This window comes from Artemia sp. Qi Xiang Cuo, chromosome 8 (assembly GCF_049724085.1).
Source record: "Artemia sp. Qi Xiang Cuo chromosome 8, ASM4972408v1, whole genome shotgun sequence".
NCBI classification, from domain to species: domain Eukaryota; kingdom Metazoa; phylum Arthropoda; class Branchiopoda; order Anostraca; family Artemiidae; genus Artemia; species Artemia sp. Qi Xiang Cuo.
Genome location: NC_142801.1, coordinates 4,629,898 through 4,656,904, shown reverse-complemented (window position 1 = coordinate 4,656,904; position 27,007 = coordinate 4,629,898). Strand labels below are relative to the sequence as shown.

The 27,007-nt window shown below is 35.0% G+C and overlaps 1 protein-coding gene across 1 annotated transcript in view; it reads left to right on the top strand.

Annotated features, from left to right (window-relative positions):
- Positions 1 to 27,007, top strand: part of LOC148949086 (phospholipid-transporting ATPase IF-like) — a 187,544-nt gene that overhangs the window by 54,189 nt on the left and 106,348 nt on the right. Inside the window, exons 8-9 of the mRNA XM_089093161.1 lie at positions 22,706 to 22,825; positions 24,708 to 24,823. Coding sequence (XP_088949287.1) covers positions 22,706 to 22,825; positions 24,708 to 24,823 — 236 coding nt within the window. The remainder of the gene's footprint in view (positions 1 to 22,705; positions 22,826 to 24,707; positions 24,824 to 27,007) is intronic.

Here is a 27,007-nt window from a genome sequence, read left to right as displayed (position 1 = left end):
GGGGCCTGGGGTGGGCCTTTGAGGGTCTGGGGGCCGGGTGGGAGCCCTGGGAACCTTTGAGTACCGGGGACTTCCTTCGGGGTTGGGGTGGGGGATTGGAACCCTTTGGGGTTGGGGTAGGGGACCTCACAACACTGTTCAATGGAACTTGTGTATTATAACGACCACACTCAAAAATCATCTTTTAAATCATCTTTTAAATCAACGTCTCTAACGGTTTCGCCGAAATAATTCCATAAGCTGTCTAAAACCGTTTCGCCCAAATAATCCCTAAAAGTAATTTCATCATGTTCCTTTTGTTTGGCATCTCAGTGCTTTCACATTTCAAATTTCTAGGAAACCCTTTCCTACGTTAATCTCTTCATCTCACAAATTTTCCTAGCTAAACTATTATGGTTTCGTTAGAATATCAATTTATCTCTCCGACTTAAAGCTCCGTGAAGCCGTATTTAAAAATAGAATTTCTATCTCTTTAGACTCCCACATAATTCCAAGATAACAAATGATGTCATTTATAATTCATGACACTAAAGATCAATGAAGCCCTATTTAAAAAATAGAATATTAATTTTTCTCTCTGACCTAAAGAACGTTTATCCCTCAGACCTAAGATTAAAGAAGCCTTAATGTTTCTTAATTCCCCCTTCGTGAAGCCCTATTTAAAAATAGTATATTAATTTTTCTCTCTGACCTAAGGAACGTTTATCCCTCAGACCTAAGATTAAAGAAGCCTTAATGTTTCTTAATTCCCCCTTCGTGAAGCCCTATTTAAAAATAGTATATTAATTTTTCTCTCTGACCTAATGAACGTTTATCCCACAGACCTAAGATTAAAGAAGCCTTAATGTTTCTTAATTCCCCCTTCGTAAATCAATAATTACCCCATCGATTATGTAAATCACCCCTCATGCCATTACACGTGGCCAAACAACAACAACAGATCGATTGACCTTGACCCCCAGACGAGAATCAATAATCCCCCCATCGATTATGTAAATCACCCCTCATGTCATTACTCTTGGCCAAAAAACAACAACAGATCGATTGACCTTGACCCCCATTAGACTCGATCGATAATCCTTGAATAAATTATGTCCCGTCAGCATTAAACTAAATTGTAGATGGCAGCACATGTGTTCGTACCGGGGCTTTAGGGTCACCTCTACTGGTGCTTCTGTCTCCTCATCGTAACTTGACTTCATAAAATGGATGTTTATCGCTTTATACAGCTCACTAACTCGACTGTACAGAATTTGAATATGGGTATCCTCTGACTGCAACAGCCGATTAAGGTCGGTAACAAATCATAGGATATGTGCGAAAAAAGTAAAATAAGCTTTGAAGATAGGTAATAGCAATTTCTCGGGTATAGCTTCAGCTTTAGCTAGTTTATTTCCTTCTTTTAAGCTTTCACTCTGAAAGAAAAGTATCCAACAATCCCATTGCTCGTGATAGCGCATAATAGCTGGAAGTCAGGAGAGCCACCTAGTTGCGACATGGTGCAGGATTCTGTGTTCATCAATCTCCTTGAACTTCTACATTTCGTCAAACTCACCAGCTCTTTTAGGGCTTCTGCCAATGTAATTGTAGAGGTCCTGAAAGAATTCTTTGACGTCTGTTGGTAGCTTATGACTTGTTGCACTGGCGCACAAATGGACAGAGTGGTATGTGCGCCCAAGAACAAATAGCTTTGTTAAATCCTGCAAAAGCTTTGCTTGCATACCACTTTGTCCTCCCATCATCACAGATGCACTGGTGTAAAACCAATCAGATTCTGCTTTGGCGCTCCGATCTCTTGAAACAAAAGTTTCGTTAACGCTTTATATTTGCAGTGCATTGCTGTACTTCAACCAATTGCAACAATGAGTTCTTCACAAATTTCTTCCATCGTCCATTCTTATCTTCCTTCACTTCATCGACATGACAAACAACAGCAACTAGGCTTTTCAAATTCCTCACATCAGAACTTCCGTCAATGATTATGGAAAAATAGTTTAAAATTCTACTGGAATTTTTTTTTTTTTATCTCTCGTGGAACAGTACAGTCTGAAAGTTCCAGAAGATATCCATAGATACCCTATTCCAAGAGTTGAAACACCTTCTATTCTCTTCTTTTTGGGTAACATTTTTACATTATGATAGCTGCTTAAAAAAGAGACTATAAATTTAACAACATTTCTTTTACAATTAGAAGACGAAGAAGATTTTGCATTATAAATTCAACTTACATTTAGGCAATATTAAAGAAGAAAATTTAGAACTCAAGACTTTGGATGAACCAAGCTACTGAACTCTGTCAGACAAATCTAGTGAATGAACAAAAAAAGAATCTAGTAAAACTAGAGGATCTAGTAAATTTTACGAAATGTATTTAAAAATCATGATTTTTAGTACAAAAGAAACTGATGTTATCTTTCATGAATTCAGAGAAAAACAAGTTAGAGTCTGTTCATTACAAAACCTAATTTCGATGACGTTAGATATTATGGCTACTACTGCACTCATTTTTGCGATTTTGCGTCAACCCTAGCACTCCAAGTTCTCCATACTTCTCTCCTGGCTTTTTCTTGATACTACCTTTGAAAGACAAACTATTTTAAATCGGCACTGGCATGAGGGCTTAATTTGATTTCAGGAAATTTTCCCAGACTCTCATAACAGTTACTACGTTTGTTAATTAGGTAAGCCATAGTGTTACTTTCTCTAGGCTGTCTTATAGCTCTTAGATATTCCAAACTTGTAGCATAGTCGTCATGAGAGTCAAATTTATGTCCCATTTAGATCACTCTCATTCAGTTCACTCAGTTAATGATGAACAAAGTGCAGTCTTTTCAGTGTACAAGGTCATTCCATTTAAAAAAAATTTTTTAGAGATGACCCATCGCAGTTAAATGATTAATAGATTAAGGTCCATTTACTTGGGTTCAAAAAATATCTTCTTACCCCAACATGTCAAGAGCTTCCATAGTTCCAGTCTAAGAGTACCCATTAGAGTTGTTACCAAAAGTGGTCTCCTTCACGTTCTGCGGTCAGACGTCGAAAATCCATGCAGATTTTGGAAACTTTGTCCCTTTTTAAAAATGCTACTGGAAACGAAACTTTTTCCATACTTGCCCAAATTCTTTCGTATTCTACGCAGCTTGCCCCATCCAAGTGTTGGAGCAGAGAGAAAGTTCTCGGTTTTGTCGGTTATCAAAACCAAGACACGGAATAGGCTAAATGTCTCGAGTGTTTCGTCCCTGACCAAAACGAAGCAACTCGTCCTCAGGTCGTCAAGTGGAGTACATGACTGGGTGATCCCCAGTGATTTGACTCAGGCTACCAAGAAATCGAAACAAGTACATCCCTTCAGTGAGGATTCGACACTAGTGGAAACTTTAAATTCGGAGTTATCTGATGACGACAAATGCCTTTGAAGTGTGACTTTCTTCGGTTTCTGTATTTTTCTTCTTACTTTTCAATTCATATGATTTACCTGACCTAAAGACAATTAATATAATAGTATTTTTTTTTAACTGACAATTATGTAACACATCATTTTTCTTTTTATTGGCAGCCCCGAGTCCAATCGGAGGTGTTTTTTTTTAATTGGCAGAATTTTACAAATAAACCGGTAGCCAATTACGTCATTTCTGTTTTTAAGTGACATAAATCCTATCGGTTTTTGATTCCCTTGAAAACGGAACGAGTCAGAATCCGAGTAAAAACAAAATAGCCATCCACTTCGTCAAATTAAAAAAAAAAAATCCAAAAGAATTGCTTTTAAATTCGCCAGAAATCTTTGTATGCAGTTTATCCAGAACATAAAGACCAGCCCGATTAGTGTTTAAAACTGGCATCGAATCTTCTCTTAAAACAGGTAAAAAGAAGGGTTTACATTTCAAACCTAAAAACAGGAACTGGATGACAAATTTTAAGATTCGTCACCTTCAAACGCACCTCATATCCTAAGCACTCCCTCGCCTGAATTGCTTTGTGAATATGAGCTGTAACTATTTGTCTTCGTTGATTGTTTTTAACTTTTTCGAATATATCTGAATTTTATGACCTGAAGACTATTGATGAATCTAAAGCCGGCCTTCACCACCAAAATTTCCAGAATACGTACTTCCAGACTATTCATTAACGTCTTCCATACACTGCATTCGGAATATGAAGCCTCCCAGTAGTACATCCAAATCAACCGACAAAAATGGGTTTTTAAACTTATAGGTTTCTGGAGTTTTCAATCATACTATAAAAGAAAAATCCCAAAAAATCTGAAAATCTGGAAACCGGAATATAATATTGTGATTGTAAGGTCTGGCTTTCTCTTCCGATGGGTTCTGGATTCTTTGAGATTTTTTAAATTCTTTTATTGTACTTGAAAATATTGGAAATCTAGAGGCTGACGCCAACCTAGAATCTGGAAGCCCTAATTTCGGAAATTTTGGGTAGGAAAGGCCAACCTTAAACATTTCAGAGGACTCCTTGGCATCAGTCGCGTATTCGTTTAACGGTCATCTTCGTTTTGCTAGAAAAAAACTTTTCTTGCTAGTTAAAAAAAAATTGCAATTATCACAGAACCTGTTACAGTTCATCGTCGGTTCGCCTTGTCTTGATTGTTAGTCTTAACTAAGAATAGCACCACCGTCCCATTTGTGCACGGTGCTTCAAAGTAGTTGCCGAAATCGAGAACATTGTTTTTATATTTTGGATACGGTAATGCACGTGTCGCGACGGCAGCCACGACACACGCTAAATTTTTTGGAGAGTTAGTAAAATTTAGTATAAGAAATTTTTCAAGTTTAGTAAACTTAATTTTGGCTGGGTGGCAACACTGTTTGTGAATGCAAAAAGAAATTCTTGAATGTTGATACTTTTCTTTTTTAAAATATTTGCTTAAAATGAACGGTATACAAAAATTTACTGAAAACTGAAATTTACTGAAAACTGAATTTAGTAAACTGAATTTTGGCTGGGTGGCAACACTATTTGTGAATGCAAAAAGAAATTCCAGAATGTTGATACTTTTCTCTTTTAAAATATTTGCTTCAAATGAACGGTATACAAAAATTTACTGAAAACTGAAATTTACTGAAAACTGAATTTAGTAAACTGAATTTTGGCTGGGTGGCAACACTATTTGTGAATGAAAAAAGAAATTCCCGAATGTTGATACTTTTCTCTCTTAAAATATTTGCTTAAAATGAACGGTATACAAAATTTACTGAAAACTGAAATTTACTGAAAACTGAATTTTGGCTGGGTGGCAACACTATTTTTGAATGCGAAAAGAAATTCCCGAATGTTGATACTTTTCTCTCTTAAAATATTTCCTTAAAATGAACGGTATACAAAAATGTACTGAAAACTGAAATTTACTGAAAACTGAGTTTAGTAAACTGAATTTTGGCTGGGTGGCAACACTATTTTTGAATGCAAAAAGAAATTTTAGAATGTTGATACTTTTCTCTCTTAAAATATTAGCTTAAAATGAACGGTATACAAAAATTTACTTGTTTGTGTAAATAGCTAAAATTGCATTATTTAACATTTTGTTCATTCATAAAATCTTTATTATCACTTAAAACGTATTTTAAAGTTTTGATAATATATTCTATAACAAGTAAATAATTTGTCAGAATTTTAATTGCATATTTGGAATCGTTCTCTTATCATGTCTGAGGCTTAGTGAACATTCCCTGGTATATAAAAAAAATAATCTGTTACTGCAGCCATTAAAATGTATCCTCATTGTAAATCAAAACCTAGGAAGGTGGGAGGGGTTTAAGTGTATGATTTAAAAATATATTGGACAAACTTTTTTGTTTTGCCTATATTTCTGTCAATTTTGTTTATTGTCCCAATGAAAATACCAGAAAAGGAGCATTTTTTTTTACGGATACACCAAAACGTATTTTTTCGAAAGCGAAGGAAGCCAGTTAATCCCCCCCCCCTGGTGCTATAATGCATTTTATGATAGTGGTGTTGTTCAAGACTCGGTCGGATTAAAAATCTAACTTCGAAGATTAACTATTAATGTCATTAATAGATTCCTCCTACAATTGTAAATTGTTCTGTGTAGAATAGCCAAGGCTCAGTGTGTTTTTTTTACAGTTAAAAAAAAGTTTGGAAGAATAGGAAGATAAGTCTGTAAACCAAGATTAGAATATAGGAGCTACAGTAATGACAGTGATCAAGTATGGCTTTGAAGCATGGGCGCTGCGAAAAGCGGATGAAGATTTGCTAGATGTTTTCCAGATAAATTGCCTATGGATTGTTCTGGGTACCCGGCTGACTGACTGTATTTCAAACACTAGGCTGTACGAAAAGTGTGGTTCAATCCCACTTTCTAGGGCTATAATGAAAGAAAGGTTGAGATGGCTATGGCACGTTCTGCGGATGAAGGATGACAGATTGCCGAAGATTTTCCTTTTCTGCCGACCGTCTATGGATAAACGGAAAGCAGGTCGTCCTCGGTTGGGGTGGAAGGGTGTCATAGAAAAAGATTTAAAGGAAATGGGAACTTCCTCGGAGGATTTTAAGAAGAAGGCTTTGAATAGATCGGGAAGAAGGAGGAACGGGCGTGGATGTATTGGCCTCAGACGGCTCGGTGCTGTGGTTAGTTGTTAGTAGTAGTAGTTCTAACAATTAGATTCCTTTCCAAGCTTCAAATATATATATATGAGTCTGAATCGAAATTACCGAGAATTTATACTTTTTTTCCAAAAACATTTGCTTAAGAAATGAACCCTTATACAAAAATTTATTTGTATGTGTAAACATTAAATGTATATTATTTAACACTTTGTTTATTCAGAAAATTTTGTATAACGTATAACAGTAAATAAAATTGTCAAAATTTTCAATGCAAATTGAGAATCGTTGTCTTATCATGTCTGAGGCTCACTGAACGTCCAGCAGTATATCAAATAAGAACAAAATTGTCACTGCAGCTATTAAAATCTATCTTCATTGTAAATAAAACCTAGGGAAGGCGAGTGAGTTGGTTTAAATGTATAATTCAAAAGGACAAACTTTTCGTTTGGCAATATTTTTGTCAGTTTTGTTTTATTTTCCCCGTGAAAGTGCCAGAAAAGAAGCAGTTTTAACGGATACATCAAAACATATTTTCCAGATTCTAGAGAAGCTATTTGTCCCCCCCCCCCCTGCCTGTCTTTCGATACATAAGTTGTTATTTAATAGTGTGGTTATTCAAATTCCACCGGACCAAGATTAAAACTTACAGGGTGAATTATTATTCCCATTAATTGATATCTCCTACTATTCTAAATTGTCCTGGGTTCGAACAATTTGATCTTGATCTGACCCTGGAAGAATTTACTAAATCTGAGAGGAAAATTTACTAAATCGCATCTTTTTTTACTAAATGCTCAAAAAATTTTTTTGCACGTGCAGCTACCACCGCACGCGCACCACCAAGCACCGGTTTTTACTATAGGAGGATAATCAACAGGATTTCCACAATCTTTTTCCTTTTTTTTCTTTTTTTTCTGTTTTGAACTTTTCTTTCGTTTTCATAGTGTGATTGAAAATTCCGGAAACCTATAAGCTCAAAAATCCTTTTTTTTTATTATTTTGATATAGCCTACTACTGGATAGGTTTCATATTCCAGATGCGGTGTATCCAAGACGTCAAACAATAGCCTGGAATCTTAGGTTCAGGAAATCCTGCTAATGAAGCCCGGCTTTAAATTTATCAATAGTCTTCAGGTCATAAAATTCAGATATATTGAAAAATTAAAAAACAATCAACGAAGAAAAACAGCTACAACTTATATTTACGAAACAATTCAGGCAATAGAGTATTTAGAATCTGAGGTATGCTTGAAAGTGACGGCTTTTGATATTTGTCTCCCAGTTTCCATTTTTAAGGATTGAAATCTAAACCCTTCAATTTTGCATTTTTATGAAGAAATTTGCCACTTCTAAAACACTAATTTCGTTGGTCTTTAAATAAGGGATAAGCTGCTTACAAAGATTTCTGGCAAATTTAAAGGAATTAATTTAGGATTTTTTTTGAACCGATTTTTTCTGGATTCCCTCTCGTTCATATTCAAGGGAATAAAAAACCAATACAATCTATGTTACTCCAAAACGGAAATGACGTAATCGGCTACCGGTTTAGTTGTAAAATTGTGTAATTTAAAAAGTGCACCTCAAATTGGACTAAAGCTGCCAAGAAAAAGAAAACTTAAATAATATACAATAATTAGTTTAAAAAAATATAACTGTGTCAATAATCTTGAGGTTAAGCAAATCGTACAAATCGAAAAGTAAGAAGAAAGACATATAGTCATAATTAAAAAAAGTCACACTTAAAAGGGTTTAACCGTTCTCGGCCTCATCCGAACCTAAAATATCCGCTAGCTTCGAGTTCTGACTGAATTGATCTATTTGTTTCCATTTCTTGATAGCCCGAGTCAAAACGTTGGGGATCACTCAGTCATGTACTCAATAGTCTTCATGAGGCAAATAATCTTCATGTCAGAAAAATCATACAAATTGAAAAGTAAGAAGAAAAATATGTAGTCACAATTAAAAAAAGTCGCACTTAAAAGGCTTTAATCATCCTCGGCCTCATCCGAATTTAAAGTATCCACTAGCTTCGAGTTCTGACTGAATTGATCTATTTGTTTCCATTTCTTGATAGCCCGAGTCAAAACGTTGGGGATCACTCAGTCATGTACTCAATAGTCTTCATGAGGCAAATAATCTTCATGTCAGAAAAATCATACAAATTGAAAAGTAAGAAGAAAAATATGTAGTCACAATTAAAAAAAAGTCGCACTTAAAAGGCTTTAATCATCCTCGGCCTCATCCGAATTTAAAGTATCCACTAGCTTCGAATTCTGACTGAATTGATCTATTTGTTTCCATTTCTTGATAGCCCGAGTCAAATCGTTGGGGATCACCCAGTCATGTACTCAATAGTCTTCATGAGGCAAATAGTCTTCATGTCAGAAAAATCATACAAATTTAAAGTAAGAAGAAAAATATGTAGTCACAATTAAAAAGTCGCACTTAAAGGCTTTAATCATCCTCGGCCTCATCCGAATTTAAAGTATCCACTAGCTTCGAATTCTGACTGAATTGATCTATTTGTTTCCATTTCTTGATAGCCCGAGTCAAATCGTTGGGGATCACACAGTCATGTACTCAATAGTCTTCATGAGGCAAATAGTCTTCATGTCAGAAAAATCATACAAATTTAAAAGTGAGAAGAAAAATATGTAGTCACAATTAAAAAAAGTCGCACTTAAAAGGCTTTAATCATCCTCGGCCTCATCCGAATTTAAAGTATCCACTAGCTTCGAATTCTGACTGAATTGATCTATTTGTTTCCATTTCTTGATAGCCCGAGTCAAAACGTTGGGGATCACTCAGTCATGTACTCAATAGTCTTCATGAGGCAAATAGTCTTCATGTCAGAAAAATCATACAAATTTAAAAGTAAGAAGAAAAAAATGGAGTCACAATTAAAAAAAGTCGCACTTAAAAGGCTGTAATCATCCTCGGCCTCATCCGAATTTAAAGTATCCACTAGCTTCGAATTCTGACTGAATTGATCTATTTGTTTGCATTTCTTGATAGCCCGAGTCAAATCGTTGGGGATCACCCAGTCATGTACTCTATAGTCTTCATGAGGCAAATAGTCTTCATGTCAGAAAAATCATACAAATTTAAAAGTAAGAAGAAAAATATGTAGTCACAATTAAAAAAAGTCGCACTTAAAAGGCTTTAATCGTCCTCGGCCTCATCCGAATTTAAAGTATCCACTAGCTTCGAATTCTGACTGAATTGATCTATTTGTTTCCATTTCTTGATAGCCCGAGTCAAAACGTTGGGGATCACTCAGTCATGTACTCAATAGTCTTCATGAGGCAAATAGTCTTCATGTCAGAAAAATCATACAAATTTAAAAGTAAGAAGAAAAACATATAGTCACAATTAAAAAAAGTCGCACTTAAAAGGCTTTAATCATCCTCGGCCTCATCCGAATTTAAAGTATCCACTAGCTTCGAATTCTGACTGAATTGATCTATTTGTTTCCATTTCTTGATAGCCCGAGTCAAAACGTTGGGGATCACTCAGTCATGTACTCAATAGTCTTCATGAGGCAAATAGTCTTCATGTCAGAAAAATCATACAAATTTAAAAGTAAGAAGAAAAAAATGTAGTCACAATTAAAAAAAGTCGCACTTAAAAGGCTTTAATCATCCTCGGCCTCATCCGAATTTAAAGTATCCACTAGCTTCGAATTCTGACTGAATTGATCTATTTGTTTCCATTTCTTGATAGCCCGAGTCAAATCGTTGGGGATCACCCAGTCATGTACTCAATAGTCTTCATGAGGCAAATAGTCTTCATGTCAGAAAAATCATACAAATTTAAAAGTGAGAAGAAAAATATGTAGTCACAATTAAAAAAAGTCGCACTTAAAAGGCTTTAATCATCCTCGGCCTCATCCGAATTTAAAGTATCCACTAGCTTCGAATTCTGACTGAATTGATCTATTTGTTTCCATTTCTTGATAGCCCGAGTCAAAACGTTGGGGATAACTCAGTCATGTACTCAATAGTCTTCATGAGGCAAATAGTCTTCATGTCAGAAAAATCATACAAATATAAAAGTAAGAAGAAAAACATATAGTCACAATTAAAAAAAGTCGCACTTAAAAGGCTTTAATCATCCTCGGCCTCATCCGAATTTAAAGTATCCACTAGCTTCGAATTCTGACTGAATTGATCTATTTGTTTCCATTTCTTGATAGCCCGAGTCAAATCGTTGGGGATCACCCAGTCATGTACTCAATAGTCTTCATGAGGCAAATAGTCTTCATGTCAGAAAAATAATACAAATTTAAAAGTAAGAAGAAAAATATGTAGTCACAATTAAAAAAAGTCGCACTTAAAAGGCTTTAATCGTCCTCGGCCTCATCCGAATTTAAAGTATCCACTAGCTTCGAATTCTGACTGAATTGATCTATTTGTTTCCATTTCTTGATAGCCCGAGTCAAAACGTTGGGGATCACTCAGTCATGTACTCAATAGTCTTCATGAGGCAAATAGTCTTCATGTCAGAAAAATCATACAAATTTAAAATTAAGAAGAAAAACATATAGTCACAATTAAAAAAAGTCGCACTTAAAAGGCTTTAATCATCCTCGGCCTCATCCGAATTTAAAGTATCCACTAGCTTCGAATTCTGACTGAATTGATCTATTTGTTTCAATTTCTTGATATCCCGAGTCAAAACGTTGGGGATAACTCAGTCATGTACTCAATAGTCTTCATGAGGCAAATAGTCTTCATGTCAGAAAAATCATACAAATTTAAAAGTAAGAAGAAAAACATATAGTCACAATTAAAAAAAGTCGCACTTAAAAGGATTTAATCATCCTCGGCCTCATCCGAATTTAAAGTATCCACTAGCTTCGAATTCTGACTGAATTGATCTATTTGTTTCCATTTCTTGATAGCCCGAGTCAAATCGTTGGGGATCACCCAGTCATGTACTCAATAGTCTTCATGAGGCAAATAGTCTTCATGTCAGAAAAATCATACAAATTTAAAAGTGAGAAGAAAAATATGTAGTCACAATTAAAAAAAGTCGCACTTAAAAGGCTTTAATCATCCTCGGCCTCATCCGAATTTAAAGTATCCACTAGCTTCGAATTCTGACTGAATTGATCTATTTGTTTCCATTTCTTGATAGCCCGAGTCAAAACGTTGGGGATCACTCAGTCATGTACTCAATATTCTTCATGAGGCAAATAGTCTTCATGTCAGAAAAATCATACAAATTTAAAAGTAAGAAGAAAAACATTGAGTCACAATTAAAAAAAGTCGCACTTAAAAGGCTTTAATCATCCTCGGCCTCATCCGAATTTAAAGTATCCACTAGCTTCGAATTCTGACTGAATTGATCTATTTGTTTCCATTTCTTGATAGCCCGAGTCAAATCGTTGGGGATCACCCAGTCATGTACTCAATAGTCTTCATGAGGCAAATAGTCTTCCATTCAGAAAAATCATACAAATTTAAAAGTAAGAAGAAAAATATGTAGTCACAATTAAAAAAAGTCGCACTTAAAAGGCTTTAATCATCCTCGGCCTCATCCGAATTTAAAGTATCCACTAGCTTCGAATTCGGACTGAATTGATCTATTTGTTTCCATTTCTTGATAGCCCGAGTCAAATCGTTGGGGATCACCCAGTCATGTACTCAATAGTCTTCATGAGGCAAATAGTCTTCATGTCAGAAAAATCATACAAATTTAAAAGTGAGAAGAAAAATATGTAGTCACAATTAAAAAAAGTCGCACTTAAAAGGCTTTAATCATCCTCGGCCTCATCCGAATTTAAAGTATCCACTAGCTTCGAATTCTGACTGAATTGATCTATTTGTTTCCATTTCTTGATAGCCCGAGTCAAAACGTTGGGGATCACTCAGTCATGTACTCAATAGTCTTCATGAGGCAAATAGTCTTCATGTCAGAAAAATCATACAAATTTAAAAGTAAGAAGAAAAAAATGTAGTCACAATTAAAAAAAGTCGCACTTAAAAGGCTTTAATCATCCTCGGCCTCATCCGAATTTAAAGTATCCACTAGCTTCGAATTCTGACTGAATTGATCTATTTGTTTCCATTTCTTGATAGCCCGAGTCAAATCGTTGGGGATCACCCAGTCATGTACTCAATAGTCTTCATGAGGCAAATAGTCTTCATGTCAGAAAAATCATACAAATTTAAAAGTGAGAAGAAAAATATGTAGTCACAATTAAAAAAAGTCGCACTTAAAAGGCTTTAATCATCCTCGGCCTCATCCGAATTTAAAGTATCCACTAGCTTCGAATTCTGACTGAATTGATCTATTTGTTTCCATTTCTTGATAGCCCGAGTCAAAACGTTGGGGATCACTCAGTCATGTACTCAATAGTCTTCATGAGGCAAATAGTCTTCATGTCAGAAAAATCATAAAAAATTAAAAGTAAGAAGAAAAACATGTAGTCACAATTAAAAAAAGTCGCACTTAAAAGGCTTTAATCATCCTCGGCCTCATCCGAATTTAAAGTATCCACTAGCTTCGAATTCTGACTGAATTGATCTATTTGTTTCGATTTCTTGATAGCCCGAGTCAAATCGTTGGGGATCACTCAGTCATGTACTCAATAGTCTTCATGAGGCAAATAGTCTTCATGTCAGAAAAATCATACAAATTTAAAAGTAAGAAGAAAAACATGTAGTCACAATTAAAAAAAGTCGCACTTAAAAGGCTTTAATCATCCTCGGCCTCATCCGAATTTAAAGTATCCACTAGCTTCGAATTCTGACTGAATTGATCTATTTGTTTCCATTTCTTGATAGCCCGAGTCAAAACGTTGGGGATCACTCAGTCATGTACTCAATAGTCTTCATGAGGCAAATAGTCTTCATGTCAGAAAAATCAGACAAATTTAAAAGTAAGAAGAAAAATATGTAGTCACAATTAAAAAAAGTCGCACTTAAAAGGCTTTAATCATCCTCGGCCTCATCCGAATTTAAAGTATCCACTAGCTTCGAATTCTGACTGAATTGATCTATTTGTTTCCATTTCTTGATAGCCCGAGTCAAAACGTTGGGGATCACTCAGTCATGTACTCAATAGTCTTCATGAGGCAAATAGTCTTCATGTCAGAAAAATCATACAAATTTAAAAGTAAGAAGAAAAAAATGTAGTCACAATTAAAAAAAGTCGCACTTAAAAGGCTTTAATCATCCTCGGCCTCATCCGAATTTAAAGTATCCACTAGCTTCGAATTCTGACTGAATTGATCTATTTGTTTCCATTTCTTGATAGCCCGAGTCAAATCGTTGGGGATCACCCAGTCATGTACTCAATAGTCTTCATGAGGCAAATAGTCTTCATGTCAGAAAAATCATACAAATTTAAAAGTGAGAAGAAAAATATGTAGTCACAATTAAAAAAAGTCGCACTTAAAAGGCTTTAATCATCCTCGGCCTCATCCGAATTTAAAGTATCCACTAGCTTCGAATTCTGACTGAATTGATCTATTTGTTTCCATTTCTTGATAGCCCGAGTCAAAACGTTGGGGATAACTCAGTCATGTACTCAATAGTCTTCATGAGGCAAATAGTCTTCATGTCAGAAAAATCATACAAATTTAAAAGTAAGAAGAAAAAAATGTAGTCACAATTAAAAAAAGTCGCACTTAAAAGGCTTTAATCATCCTCGGCCTCATCCGAATTTAAAGTATCCACTAGCTTCGAATTCTGACTGAATTGATCTATTTGTTTCCATTTCTTGATAGCCCGAGTCAAATCGTTGGGGATCACCCAGTCATGTACTCAATAGTCTTCATGAGGCAAATAGTCTTCATGTCAGAAAAAACATACAAATTTAAAAGTTAGAAGAAAAATATGTAGTCACAATTAAAAAAAGTCGCACTTAAAAGGCTTTAATCATCCTCGGCCTCATCCGAATTTAAAGTATCCACTAGCTTCGAATTCTGACTGAATTGATCTATTTGTTTCCATTTCTTGATAGCCCGAGTCAAAACGTTGGGGATCACGCAGTCATGTACTCAATAGTCTTCTTGAGGCAAATAGTCTTCATGTCAGAAAAATCATACAAATTTAAAAGTAAGAAGAAAAACATATAGTCACAATTAAAAAAAGTCGCACTTAAAAGGCTTTAATCATCCTCGGCCTCATCCGAATTTAAAGTATCCACTAGCTTCGAATTCTGACTGAATTGATCTATTTGTTTCCATTTCTTGATAGCCCGAGTCAAATCGTTGGGGATCACCCAGTCATGTACTCAATAGTCTTCATGAGGCAAATAGTCTTCATGTCAGAAAAATCATACAAATTTAATAGTAAGAAGAAAAATATGTAGTCACAATTAAAAAAAGTCGCACTTAAAAGGCTTTAATCATCCTCGGCCTCATCCGAATTTAAAGTATCCACTAGCTTCGAATTCTGACTGAATTGATCTATTTGTTTCCATTTCTTGATAGCCCGAGTCAAATCGTTGGGGATCACCCAGTCATGTACTCAATAGTCTTCATGAGGCAAATAGTCTTCATGTCAGAAAAATCATACAAATTTAAAAGTGAGAAGAAAAATATGTAGTCACAATTAAAAAAGTCGCACTTAAAAGGCTTTAATCATCCTCGGCCTCATCCGAATTTAAAGTATCCACTAGCTTCGAATTCTGACTGAATTGATCTATTTGTTTCCATTTCTTGATAGCCCGAGTCAAATCGTTGGGGATCACCCAGTCATGTACTCAATAGTCTTCATGAGGCAAATAGTCTTCATGTCAGAAAAATCATACAAATTTAAAAGTAAGAAGAAAAATATGTAGTCACAATTAAAAAAAGTCGCACTTAAAAGGCTTTAATCGTCCTCGGCCTCATCCGAATTTAAAGTATCCACTAGCTTCGAGTTCTGACTGAATTGATCTATTTGTTTCCATTTCTTGATAGCCCGAGTCAAAACGTTGGGGATCACTCAGTCATGTACTCAATAGTCTTCATGAGGCAAATAATCTTCATGTCAGAAAAATAATACAAATTGAAAAGTAAGAAGAAAAATATGTAGTCACAATTAAAAAAAAGTCGCACTTAAAAGGCTTTAATCATCCTCGGCCTCATCCGAATTTAAAGTATCCACTAGCTTCGAATTCTGACTGAATTGATCTATTTGTTTCCATTTCTTGATAGCCCGAGTCAAATCGTTGGGGATCACCCAGTCATGTACTCAATAGTCTTCATGAGGCAAATAATCTTCATGTCAGAAAAATAATACAAATTGAAAAGTAAGAAGAAAAATATGTAGTCACAATTAAAAAAAAGTCGCACTTAAAAGGCTTTAATCATCCTCGGCCTCATCCGAATTTAAAGTATCCACTAGCTTCGACTTCTGACTGAATTGATCTATTTGTTTCCATTTCTTGATAGCCCGAGTCAAATCGTTGGGGATCACCCAGTCATGTACTCAATAGTCTTCATGAGGCAAATAGTCTTCATGTCAGAAAAATCATACAAATTTAAAAGTTAGAAGAAAAAGATGTAGTCACAATTAAAAAAAGTCGCACTTAAAAGGCTTTAATCATCCTCGGCCTCATCCGAATTTAAAGTATCCACTAGCTTCGAATTCTGACTGAATTGATCTATTTGTTTCCATTTCTTGATAGCCCGAGTCAAATCGTTGGGGATCACCCAGTCATGTACTCAATAGTCTTCATGAGGCAAATAGTCTTCATGTCAGAAAAATCATACAAATTTAAAAGTGAGAAGAAAAATATGTAGTCACAATTAAAAAAAGTCGCACTTAAAAGGCTTTAATCATCCTCGGCCTCATCCGAATTTAAAGTATCCACTAGCTTCGAATTCTGACTGAATTGATCTATTTGTTTCCATTTCTTGATAGCCCGAGTCAAATCGTTGGGGATCACCCAGTCATGTACTCAATAGTCTTCATGAGGCAAATAGTCTTCATGTCAGAAAAATCATACAAATTTAAAAGTAAGAAGAAAAATATGTAGTCACAATTAAAAAAAGTCGCACTTAAAAGGCTTTAATCGTCCTCGGCCTCATCCGAATTTAAAGTATCCGCTAGCTTCGAGTTCTGACTGAATTGATCTATTTGTTTCCATTTCTTGATAGCCCGAGTCAAAACGTTGGGGATCACTCAGTCATGTACTCAATAGTCTTCATGAGGCAAATAATCTTCATGTCATAAAAATAATACAAATTGAAAAGTAAGAAGAAAAATATGTAGTCACAATTAAAAAAAAGTCGCACTTAAAAGGCTTTAATCATCCTCGGCCTCATCCGAATTTAAAGTATCCACTAGCTTCGAATTCTGACTGAATTGATCTCTTTGTTTCCATTTCTTGATAGCCCGAGTCAAATCGTTGGGGATCACCCAGTCATGTACTCAATAGTCTTCATGAGGCAAATAGTCTTCATGTCAGAAAAATCATACAAATTTAAAAGTAAGAAGAAAAATATGTAGTCACAATTAAAAAAAAGTCGAACTTAAAAGGCTTTAATAATCCTCGGCCTCATCCGAATTTAAAGTATCCACTAGCTTCGAATTCTGACTGAATTGATCTATTTGTTTCCATTTCTTGATAGCCCGAGTCAAATCGTTGGGGATCACCCAGTCATGTACTCAATAGTCTTCATGAGGCAAATAGTCTTCATGTCAGAAAAATCATACAAATTTAAAAGTAAGAAGAAAAATATGTAGTCACAATTAAAAAAAGTCGCACTTAAAAGGCTTTAATCGTCCTCGGCCTCATCCGAATTTAAAGTATAGGAGGATAATCAATAGGACTTACACAATGTTTTTTCCTTTCTTCTTGTTTTTTTTTCTCTTTTCCTTTTTTCTTTTATTTTCATAGTATGATTGAAAATTCCGGAAACCTATAAGTTCAAAAATCCTTTTTTGGATTGTTTGGATGTACGCCTGGATAGGCGTCATATTTCAGATGCGGTGTATCCATGAGGTCAAACAATAGACTGGAATCTTGGATTCTGGAAATTCTGATGATGAAGCCCGGTTTTAAATTTATCAAGGATCTGCAGGTCATAAAATTCAGACATATTGACAAATTAAAAAGCAATCAACGAAAAAAAAACAGCTGTAACTTATATTCACGAAATAATTCAGGCGATGGAGTGCTTAGAATCTTAGGTGTGTTTGAAAGTGACGGCTTTTGAAATTTATCCCCCCAGTTTCTGTTTTTAGGTTTGAATTCTAAACCTTTCAATTTTGCATTTGTAAGAGGAAATTTGCCAGTTTTAAAACACTAATTGGGCTGGTTTTAAAATAAGGGATAAGCTGCTTACAAAGAATTCTGGCAAATTTTAAAGCGATTAATTTAGGATTTTTTTTAACTGATTTTGTCTGACCTCTTTCGGAGCAGAGTTGCCACCGTCAGTAGGATTTTACTAGATCTAGTAAAAAAATAAAAATCTAGTAAATTTAGAGGATCTAGTAAATTTCCCGAAATCTAGTAAAAAGTCATGATTTGTAGTAAACAAAGATTTTGTTATTTTCCATGAACTCAGGGGGAAAAAATTAGCGTCCATTGATTACAAAATCTGATTTCAATTATGTTAGATATGGCTACTATTGCTCTCATTTTTGCGATTTCGCGTCAACCCTAGCGCTTAAAAATATCTACTTTTCTCTAGGCTTCTTCTTGATACTCGCTTTGAAAGGCAAACTATTTGAAAACAGGACTGGTATGCCGGCTTAATCTGTTTTCAGAAAAATTTCCCAGACTCTAATAACAGTCGCTACGTTTGTTAGTTAGCTTCGTACGTTTTTAAAGACGCTACTGGAAACGAACTTTTTCCATAATTGCTCAAGTTCTTTCTGACTCTGCAGCTTGGCCCATTCAAGTACCGAAGTTGAGAGATAGTTTTTGATTTTGTCGGTCATCAAAACTAAAAACCGGAATAGAAAAAATGTTTCGAGTGTTTCGTCCCTGATGAAAACGAAGCAACTTGTTCTTAGGTCGTCAAGTGGAGTACATGACTGAGTGATCTCCAGTTATTTGACTCGGGCTATCAAGAAATGGAAACAAGTAGATCACTTCAGTCAGAATTCGACACCAGTGGATACTTTAAATTCGGATGAGGCCGAGGACGATTAAAGCCTTTTAAGTGCGACTTTTTTTAATTGTGACTACATATTTTTCTTCTTACTTTTCAATTTGTATGATTTGCTTGACATGAAGACTATTGACACAATTTTATTTTTTTAAGACTAATTATTGTATGTTATTTAAGTTTTCTTGTTCTTGGCAGCCCTAGTCCAATTTGAGGTGCACTTTTTAATTTATATAATTTTAAATCTAAACCGGTAGCCAATTGCGTCATTTCCGTTTTGAAATGGTATAGATTGTATAGGTTTTTGATTCCCTTGAATACGAACGAGAGAAAATCCAGAAAAAATCAGTTCAAAAAAAAAATCCTAAATTAATTGCTTTAAAATTTGCCATAATTCTTTGTAAGCAGCTTATCCCTTATTTAAAGACCAGCCCAATTAGTGTTTTAAAACTGGCAAATTTCCTCTTAAAAAATCCAAAATTGAAGGGTTTAGATTTCAAACCTAAAAACAGAAACGAATTTCAAAAGCCGTCACTTTCAAACACACCTCAGATTCTAAGCACTCCATCGCCTGAATTGTTTCATGAATATGAGTTGTAGCTGTTTTTCTTCGTTGATTGCTTGTTAATTTTTTAATATATCTGAATTTTTTGACCTGAAGGCTATTGATAAATTTAAAGCCGGGCTTCATCAGCAGGATTTCCAGAATCCAAGATTCCAGACTATTGTTTGACGTCTTGGATACACCGCACCTGAAATATGACGCCTATCCAGTAGTACATCCAAACAGTCCAAAAAAAGGATTTTTGAACTTATAGGTTTCCGGAGTTTTCAATCATACTATGAAAATGAAAGAAAAAAGGAAAAGAGAAAAAAAGAAGAAAAAATGAAAAACGATTGTGTAAGTCCTATTGATTATCCTCCTATACGCGAAAAATTTTTTTTGTGCATTTAGTAAAAACAGATGCGATTTAGTAAATTTTTCCTCTCAGAGTTTGTAAATTCTTCCAGGCCAGGTTGGCAACCCTGTTTCAGAGCCCCAAGTTAGAGATAAGATACCGGCGTTAACCAGACTCAACTTGAGAGCTTTTCAAAAATTATTTTTAAACAAAGAATAAGCAAAGCAATTAAATTGCTAAGGAAATCCAGAAGATTTATACTCTTTATTTCCAAAACCGTTACCTAATTAAATGAATTGTACACAAAAAATTTGTCCTTTGTGTGAATGATTGCAATTTCATTATTCAGCATTTTGTTCATTCATAAAATCTTTATTGCGACTTAAAACGTATTTTAAAACATTCAATGATATATTATATAACAAGTAAATGAATTTGTCAAAACTTTAATTACGAATTCAGAATCACTGTCTTATGTCTGAGGCTTACTGTCACTGTCTTATGTCTGATGGATCCCGAAGGACTGTCTTATGTCTGAGCCATTTGATCCCCCTCCCCTTCTCTTTTGGTGCCATAAGGCATTTTATGATAGTGTTGTCATGACGAAATTATTAAAAGTGCATAAATGTGAATTTTAGATAGATAGATACATTTTATTTCATACAAATATAAACAAACGCAAATAATTAAATAGAGCCAACAGGTAGCTAAGCTCGAATGGAAGGCTAATAATTATTACAATGAGTTCAAGCACATCAAAAATAAAGATAAAGAAGATAAACCAAAAAACATCATAACATATAGAAGGAGGACAAACCAGGCTACCCCAGCACGGCAAAATCTAAAAATAATACTAAGAAACAAATTATCAATAAGAATCACCCCGTCATCAAAGGTTAATCATATATTTTACTAATTTAGTTTTTAAAAGTGATCGGCTATTAAGATTTTTAAATTTAGCATTCAATTTAAGCTTATTTGCTATAGAAAGGATTTGGTATCTTATTGAAAATTTATCTCTTCACAATTAACCCAAGGGATTCTATACGCTCCAAAACGAGCCGACGAAGAAGCGAGTGAGCGAATAGGGGTAACAAGAATTCGTGATTCATAAAAATAACTCTTCGGAGAATGAATATTATAATGCCAGAGCGATAATTGCAAATCCCTAAGTTGATTAAGGTTTAATATATGAAGAAATAAAAATCAAGTTTTTTTTTCAGAAAGATTTTGAAGTTGTGCAGGATGATGAAAGAAAGTACCAAGGATTCTTACGGCTTTATTAAATGATTAGTTATTAGCCTTCAAATGATTTTAGTGCCCTATTAGTACTGGAGTGATAAAACCGAAAAAGTGGGACTTATCAGTGTACCAGCTCTTTTTAAAAATTTCCTTAAATTTGCTTCCGCAATAAGCTTTTACTGTTAAGATGAATTTCAATAATAGCTATCATTTCTGAACTATAGAAACCAAAAGTAATACCATTATACGTCTTGTTGCCATATAGGCTAAAAATGGTGGCCGGCGTTTACCCCCCTGACTAAAACCCCCCGGAAAATGCCCTCCCCCCAAAAAAAAACGTGGAAAATAAGGCTTTCCAAATTTGAGAATTTTATTTGAGTTTTGTTTTTTTAATTTCCGTACGGAGATGGAATTTTGATTCTTGTGTATTATGCGCCACTCAGTCAAGTTTACGCTGTGTAAAATTCTAGAAAACACTGGTTTTTTTTGTTAGTTTCTTTGTTACTTTAGAAATAAACCTGCGCTATAGATTTGCACATTAGGGGGGGGGGGGAAGCATAGTGGATCTTCAGGCAAAATGTGTTTGGTACAATTATTCTGCATATTAGATAGATAGATAAATAAGTGTATTTTAAAGCCAAAACAGAAATTACAATAGATAGCCTAGACAAACTCAAAACGAGTAAAAAGTAAAAGGAGTATGGCTGACAATGCCCATGTCTTCTTCAGACCAGAAAATAATTTGCACTTTACTTTAAAAAAACAAACAAAAAAAACGTGTATTGTCAGTTTGATATACATGGGGTATATTCCGGTGGGTATTTTCCGAGGGAGGGGGGTATTTTCCACGGGGGGGTATTTTCCGCAGGGAGTATTTCCCGGGGGGTATTTTTCAGTGGGGGTATTTACTGCGGGGGGTATTCGCCTAGAACCGCTAAAAATATTCAACAAGGAAGAGACAGCCGAGTGGTTCTCCATACCGTACCCCCTTAAGGAGGGTTGAGCTAAATTCGATTGATTTGAATTGGGTTGAGTCAGACAGCTTTGGGCTAAACGGGGGTTGAGGTGAATAAGGAATGAGTTAAAAGTGGGTTGAATTGCGCGGAAATTGAGTTGAATGGGGTTTGAAATAAATACGGACTGAGTTGCTCGAGGATTGAATTACACAGAGGTTGAGTTTAATGAGGGCTGAGCTTAATGGGTTTAAGCTGTGTGGACATTGAGTTGAGTTAGGGTCGAGTTGCATTTGGGTTCAGTTGAATGAGAGTTCAGTTAGATGGGGGTTGAGTTTTTCCAGTGCATGGTTAAGTGGGGGTTGAGTTGCACGAGGATTCAGTGTTACGAGGTTCTGTTGAACGGGGCTCAGTTAAACGTGGGTTCAGTTAAACGGTTGTTAAGTTGTATGAGAGTTCAATTGAATTTGATTACACGGGGTTCAGTTAAATGAGATTTAGTTGCACGGAGGTTGAGTTGAACGTGGTTTCAATTAAATGGGGGTGAGTTGCAGAAGGGTTGAATTGTACGAGGGTTCAGCGGTATGGGGTTCAGCTAAAGGGGGGTTGCGTTGTACGGGGGTTCAGTTTACGAGGGTTCAGTTACACACGGGTTCAGTCGCACAAGGTTTCAGTTTGACGTGGGTTCAGTTACACGGGGGCTCAGTTGCGCGAGGGTTTAGTTACAGGCACACCAAAACAGTCCATTACACCAATTAAGAAAGAGCTTAAGTGTCCAGAGCTATAATTCCCACTCCTTTAGACGTAATCGAGTAGAACATTTTACTCTAATCTCGCAACCTGGGAAATTGAGATCTCCTATGTTTTTCTGTTCTGCTCTGTATGTTCAGCCTACTTATTTCTTCCATCCTAGTGAATAATTTCTTCCTTTTTCTAGATTCGTTTTGGATATATCAAATTTATATTTTTCTTAGGTATGGTTTGGTACATCCAGCCGGAATTGGAGATAACTGCAAGTTTGGTATATCAAGACATGGCGTCATTTTTAGTCATATATAACTACGTCATTCCCATTTCTCTTTATGTTACTATTGGTAAGCCTATTTTTATCGTAAATAAAAATGATTCGAAACAGAATCTGTGATGAAACCGAACAGGTAAAGCAAAAGGGATGAAACAAGCAACAGCAAGAATCACATCGGATCGCAAATGAAAGCGCTGCAGAGTGAAATATGCGATTAGAAGACAAATAAAAATTACAATGTCGTACGAAATTATAAAAAATGATAAACGAATTCCAACAGCTATTGTAAAAGATATTGAAAAAATGTATGAGATAAGGATGGACGAAAATGAAGCACAGCTCAATCTGCGGCTAAGAAGACATGCAACTACAGGCATCGCTACGAATCACAAATGAAAATGATGGGTAACGAAATCTGAGGTTAAAACACAAGCAACACTGAGGATTACATCGAATCACAGACGAAAATGATGCGGAACGAGCGAAATCACAACTTTACTTTTTACTTTATTTAACTTTATTTTACTTTTTTACTTTTTGCTCACTTTTTTTTGAGGTTTTCTTTTACTATGGCCATAGTATGGCCAGAGTAGGTTTTGGCTCTAGAAAGCTCGTATAAGCTGTTTTACCTATTTATATACCGTGTAGTAAATAAATATATTTACAACACGATCAATAGCTTCATAAAGCCTGATCATACTGAACACTCTTAAATTTAATATTCAGGCATAATAATTTAACTATAAATGCTTATTGCTTGTAATACTAAGGGGAACTAAAATAATAATAATAAAATAAATGGTGTGAAAATTTTCAAAATACATGTCAAAGATAATGTCTATATTTCTTGTTTTAAGTAGGATTTAAAAAATTATCTAGTTCATTGCTTTCTTAAGCTAATTTTGTCTTTAAATCTAATTTTCGATTATTTAGTTGAACAGAATGAAAGTTTTTTGAGGTACAAGTTTAGATTGCATTTGTCCGATTAACTGAAACAGCATCGAATTAACTGATTAAGCATATGACTGAATACAGCCTTAACAGATTAAGATTAAGCAAGTGAATATAGCTTAGGCAACTGAATACAGCATTAATTCAGTATCGAATTATTATAGCTAAGGGGAATAATACTCCTTTTTGTGATGTTACTATAGTAGTATTCTGAATAATGACAGTTGATTTTAATAATAGTACAGGATTTTTACAATAATTAAGCAATATAATCAAAAATCTAATTCAAACATTGAATTAAAATCTAATTATTGCCATCACACATGAAATTCAGCCTAACCGAGGTCACCTCAGGATAACCAATTAACGTCGATTTCTAATTGTGACGAGTTCAGCCAAACAAAATTTTACTAGCAAGACTGGACAAGCTCCAATAAAAGGGCAATCATTTTAGCTGCATTTGGTGTTTTGAGTGACAAAAAGTTAGTCACACCTTTGTGGAAATAAATATTACTGGCAATTGCAATGTTTTTTGTTTTGTTTTTCAATTTTCAGTATCCTCCCTTTGGACATAACAGATTTACCGGAAAAAAATCGAAACTGTACAATATTTTATTCAGTAAACTCGCCCATATTACACTGAACTCATGCACAATTCTACTCATTTGAATTTTATGTGTTAACTTAAGTTTTGACTTAAGTTTGATTTAAGTTTTAACTAAAACTTTTGACTTAAGTTTGACTGAAGTTTTAACTAAAGGTCAAATTTGGCTTGGTTGAATTTAGTAAGTAGTATTTTTCTTTTGATTAATTTTGCTCGTATTGTTTGACACATTGTTTTGGTTTCTTATAGAGCTTACTTTTTCTTTTCTTTTTATTATTGTTACTATTATTTTTATTCTCAATTTTTTCATTATTTTTATTTCGTTGTATTTATTATTATTTTGTTATTTTATATAATACTTGTATTATCATTTGTTTTTTTATGTGCTTATTTTTAGAGCTGCAGAAACTGGTGGGTACCTTCTTTTTCGAATGGGATAATCAACTATATTGTCCCGAAACTGGAGAACTTCCTGTATGCAATACGTCGGATTTAAACGAAGAACTGGGACAGGTAGTGTTTTTTTTCTAAAGTTATCTATGACTAGCAAAAGAACCTGTTGAATGACAGGAGAAACAATATGTAGTGTATACTGTTTTGTCTGAACTAGAGATGAAATGATGGTTAAATGAGTTAGCCTCATTTCCCTAAAAAATACTATTTTCCCCTTTCCTATCCCTCCCCCCGCCCAATAAAAATGCTTAAAGTTCCGACCTGATCCCCAAGCTGAATAAACAGGGCGTACTTGCCAAACTATGTCCCCTACCCTTTGTCTCTTTATCTTTTCCTCTAGTTTTGTCTTATTATATAGTTAAGAGACTAGTAATTATTAGTGTTTTTTGACTTTTGGAAGAGGATCTGGAGAAGGTAAACTTTATTTGTACGATTATTCCTCGATCTTTTGATCCTTTAGTTATATTTAGGTACCACTGCTTGTTTTTTTCGGACGAAGTGATGGGACAGACAATTTGTTTCTGTGATTATTTATTATTATTATTTATTATCTGCCATTCCTATGTAGTTGTTTTTTCAAAAGTTTCGTATATTCTGCCGTGCTGAGTGAAAAGACCTATGCCAATACACCACAGTTTTGATTAAAATAAATTTCAGTGAAGTGGTCGGTGAAAATGATTTTAGATCTTTCTAATAATTTCCGTGAGTGAGGTAGTTTCTAGTAATTTTTCTTTATTGAAGGATGGATTCTTCATTTCAATTAATTAAAAAACAATTCAAACAACCCGAAATGACAACAAAAAATCCTATAGGGAACTTAATGCCAACAGTGATTACAATGAAAAAATAAATGAATTCTAAAACAAATAGAAAGAAAAATGAATAATCAAGTAAAAGTTAAAACGAACAGAAACCACTTTTAGTGATCAAAAGAAACTTAAACAAACAGAAAGTAAAATGAATTACCAAATCAAACTTAAAATGAAAAGACATTGCCTCATATAAGGGTGGGGTAACCGTTCCCTTAAACTCATTAATGGCCAGAATGTCATTTGGACCTCATTGATTTATTATTCTAATTAGTGCTAAAGCATCTGATCTACTTTTGTCCTCTGACCCCAAGGAATAAAAACAAGCAAGGGGCTGCATACATATCTTTATGCTAAAAACTTGACGGTCGGATGGGAGGCTAGGGGTCGCTAGAGGTGCCATTGGCCCACTTTGGTACTCAAGAAAAAAAAATTACGAATCCATGCATGATTCAGACTCAAGTAAGGTGTAAAATGTCCACCTTTCTGACTGAAGAGACTACGGGATTTCTATGGTGATACAACCACAAAAAATTGACATCCCTGCATGATTCTAGTTAAGACAAGGGGCAACATGCCCACTTGATCCGATATCCCCCGAGTCAGTCTACAGCTTGGATTCGGCATTCGTTTTCGCTCCAAGTCAATACCGAAATCGTTTTCACACGGTGCCACCGGATTTCCGCAGCTTGGTAATATTTGGTTACTGCACCGAATCATGTCTTTGGTCTTTTTTACTCCACATTATTGCAAATACGGATCTTGGACTTTATTTTTTTAAGTATCCAGTCTAGACTGACCTCGTTTTTGCACCGAGTTAGTCTGCTGCAACTTGGCCCGTTTTTGCAAAGATTTAGTTCCCAGCTTGGACTTAGCTCGTTGTTGCAATAAGATTGAGAATTCTTGCACGATTATAATCAAAAGAAACACCTGTATTTCTTCTAAAAAGTCGGTTTTTAGAAGGGGCCGGGATAGGTTGGTCACGAGCCCTAGTTATACCTCCAATTATCCATGTTTAAATTCTTTGCATGATTCCGGTTGTAAACAAACATGAAAGCTTTTTCTATTAAAATCTATCTATGATGAATGGATTGCCTGCATAATTGTGGGTCATATCCCTTGGATTTACTTGGGTTTTTCCCCTCCTTGAGCCCATTGTTTGGACCTTTCGATCATTCTCAGCGAAACAACTGTCTAAAAGTTTTGAACTAGTGACATAGGGAGATTATGTGGGTGCCCGAGGATATATAAATATAGTTCAGGTGGTTCAGATTCCATTCAATCAATTTTCCCCTTTAAAACTGCACTCAAACTTTAAACTACTGATCGAAAAACCCCTTACCAAATTTCTGTGATCATTCGGCCTGTAAAAAGTATCTCAGAAAACTAATACGTAGGAGATGTATCGCTCTTTACTTAGTCAAAGCTGAATTTA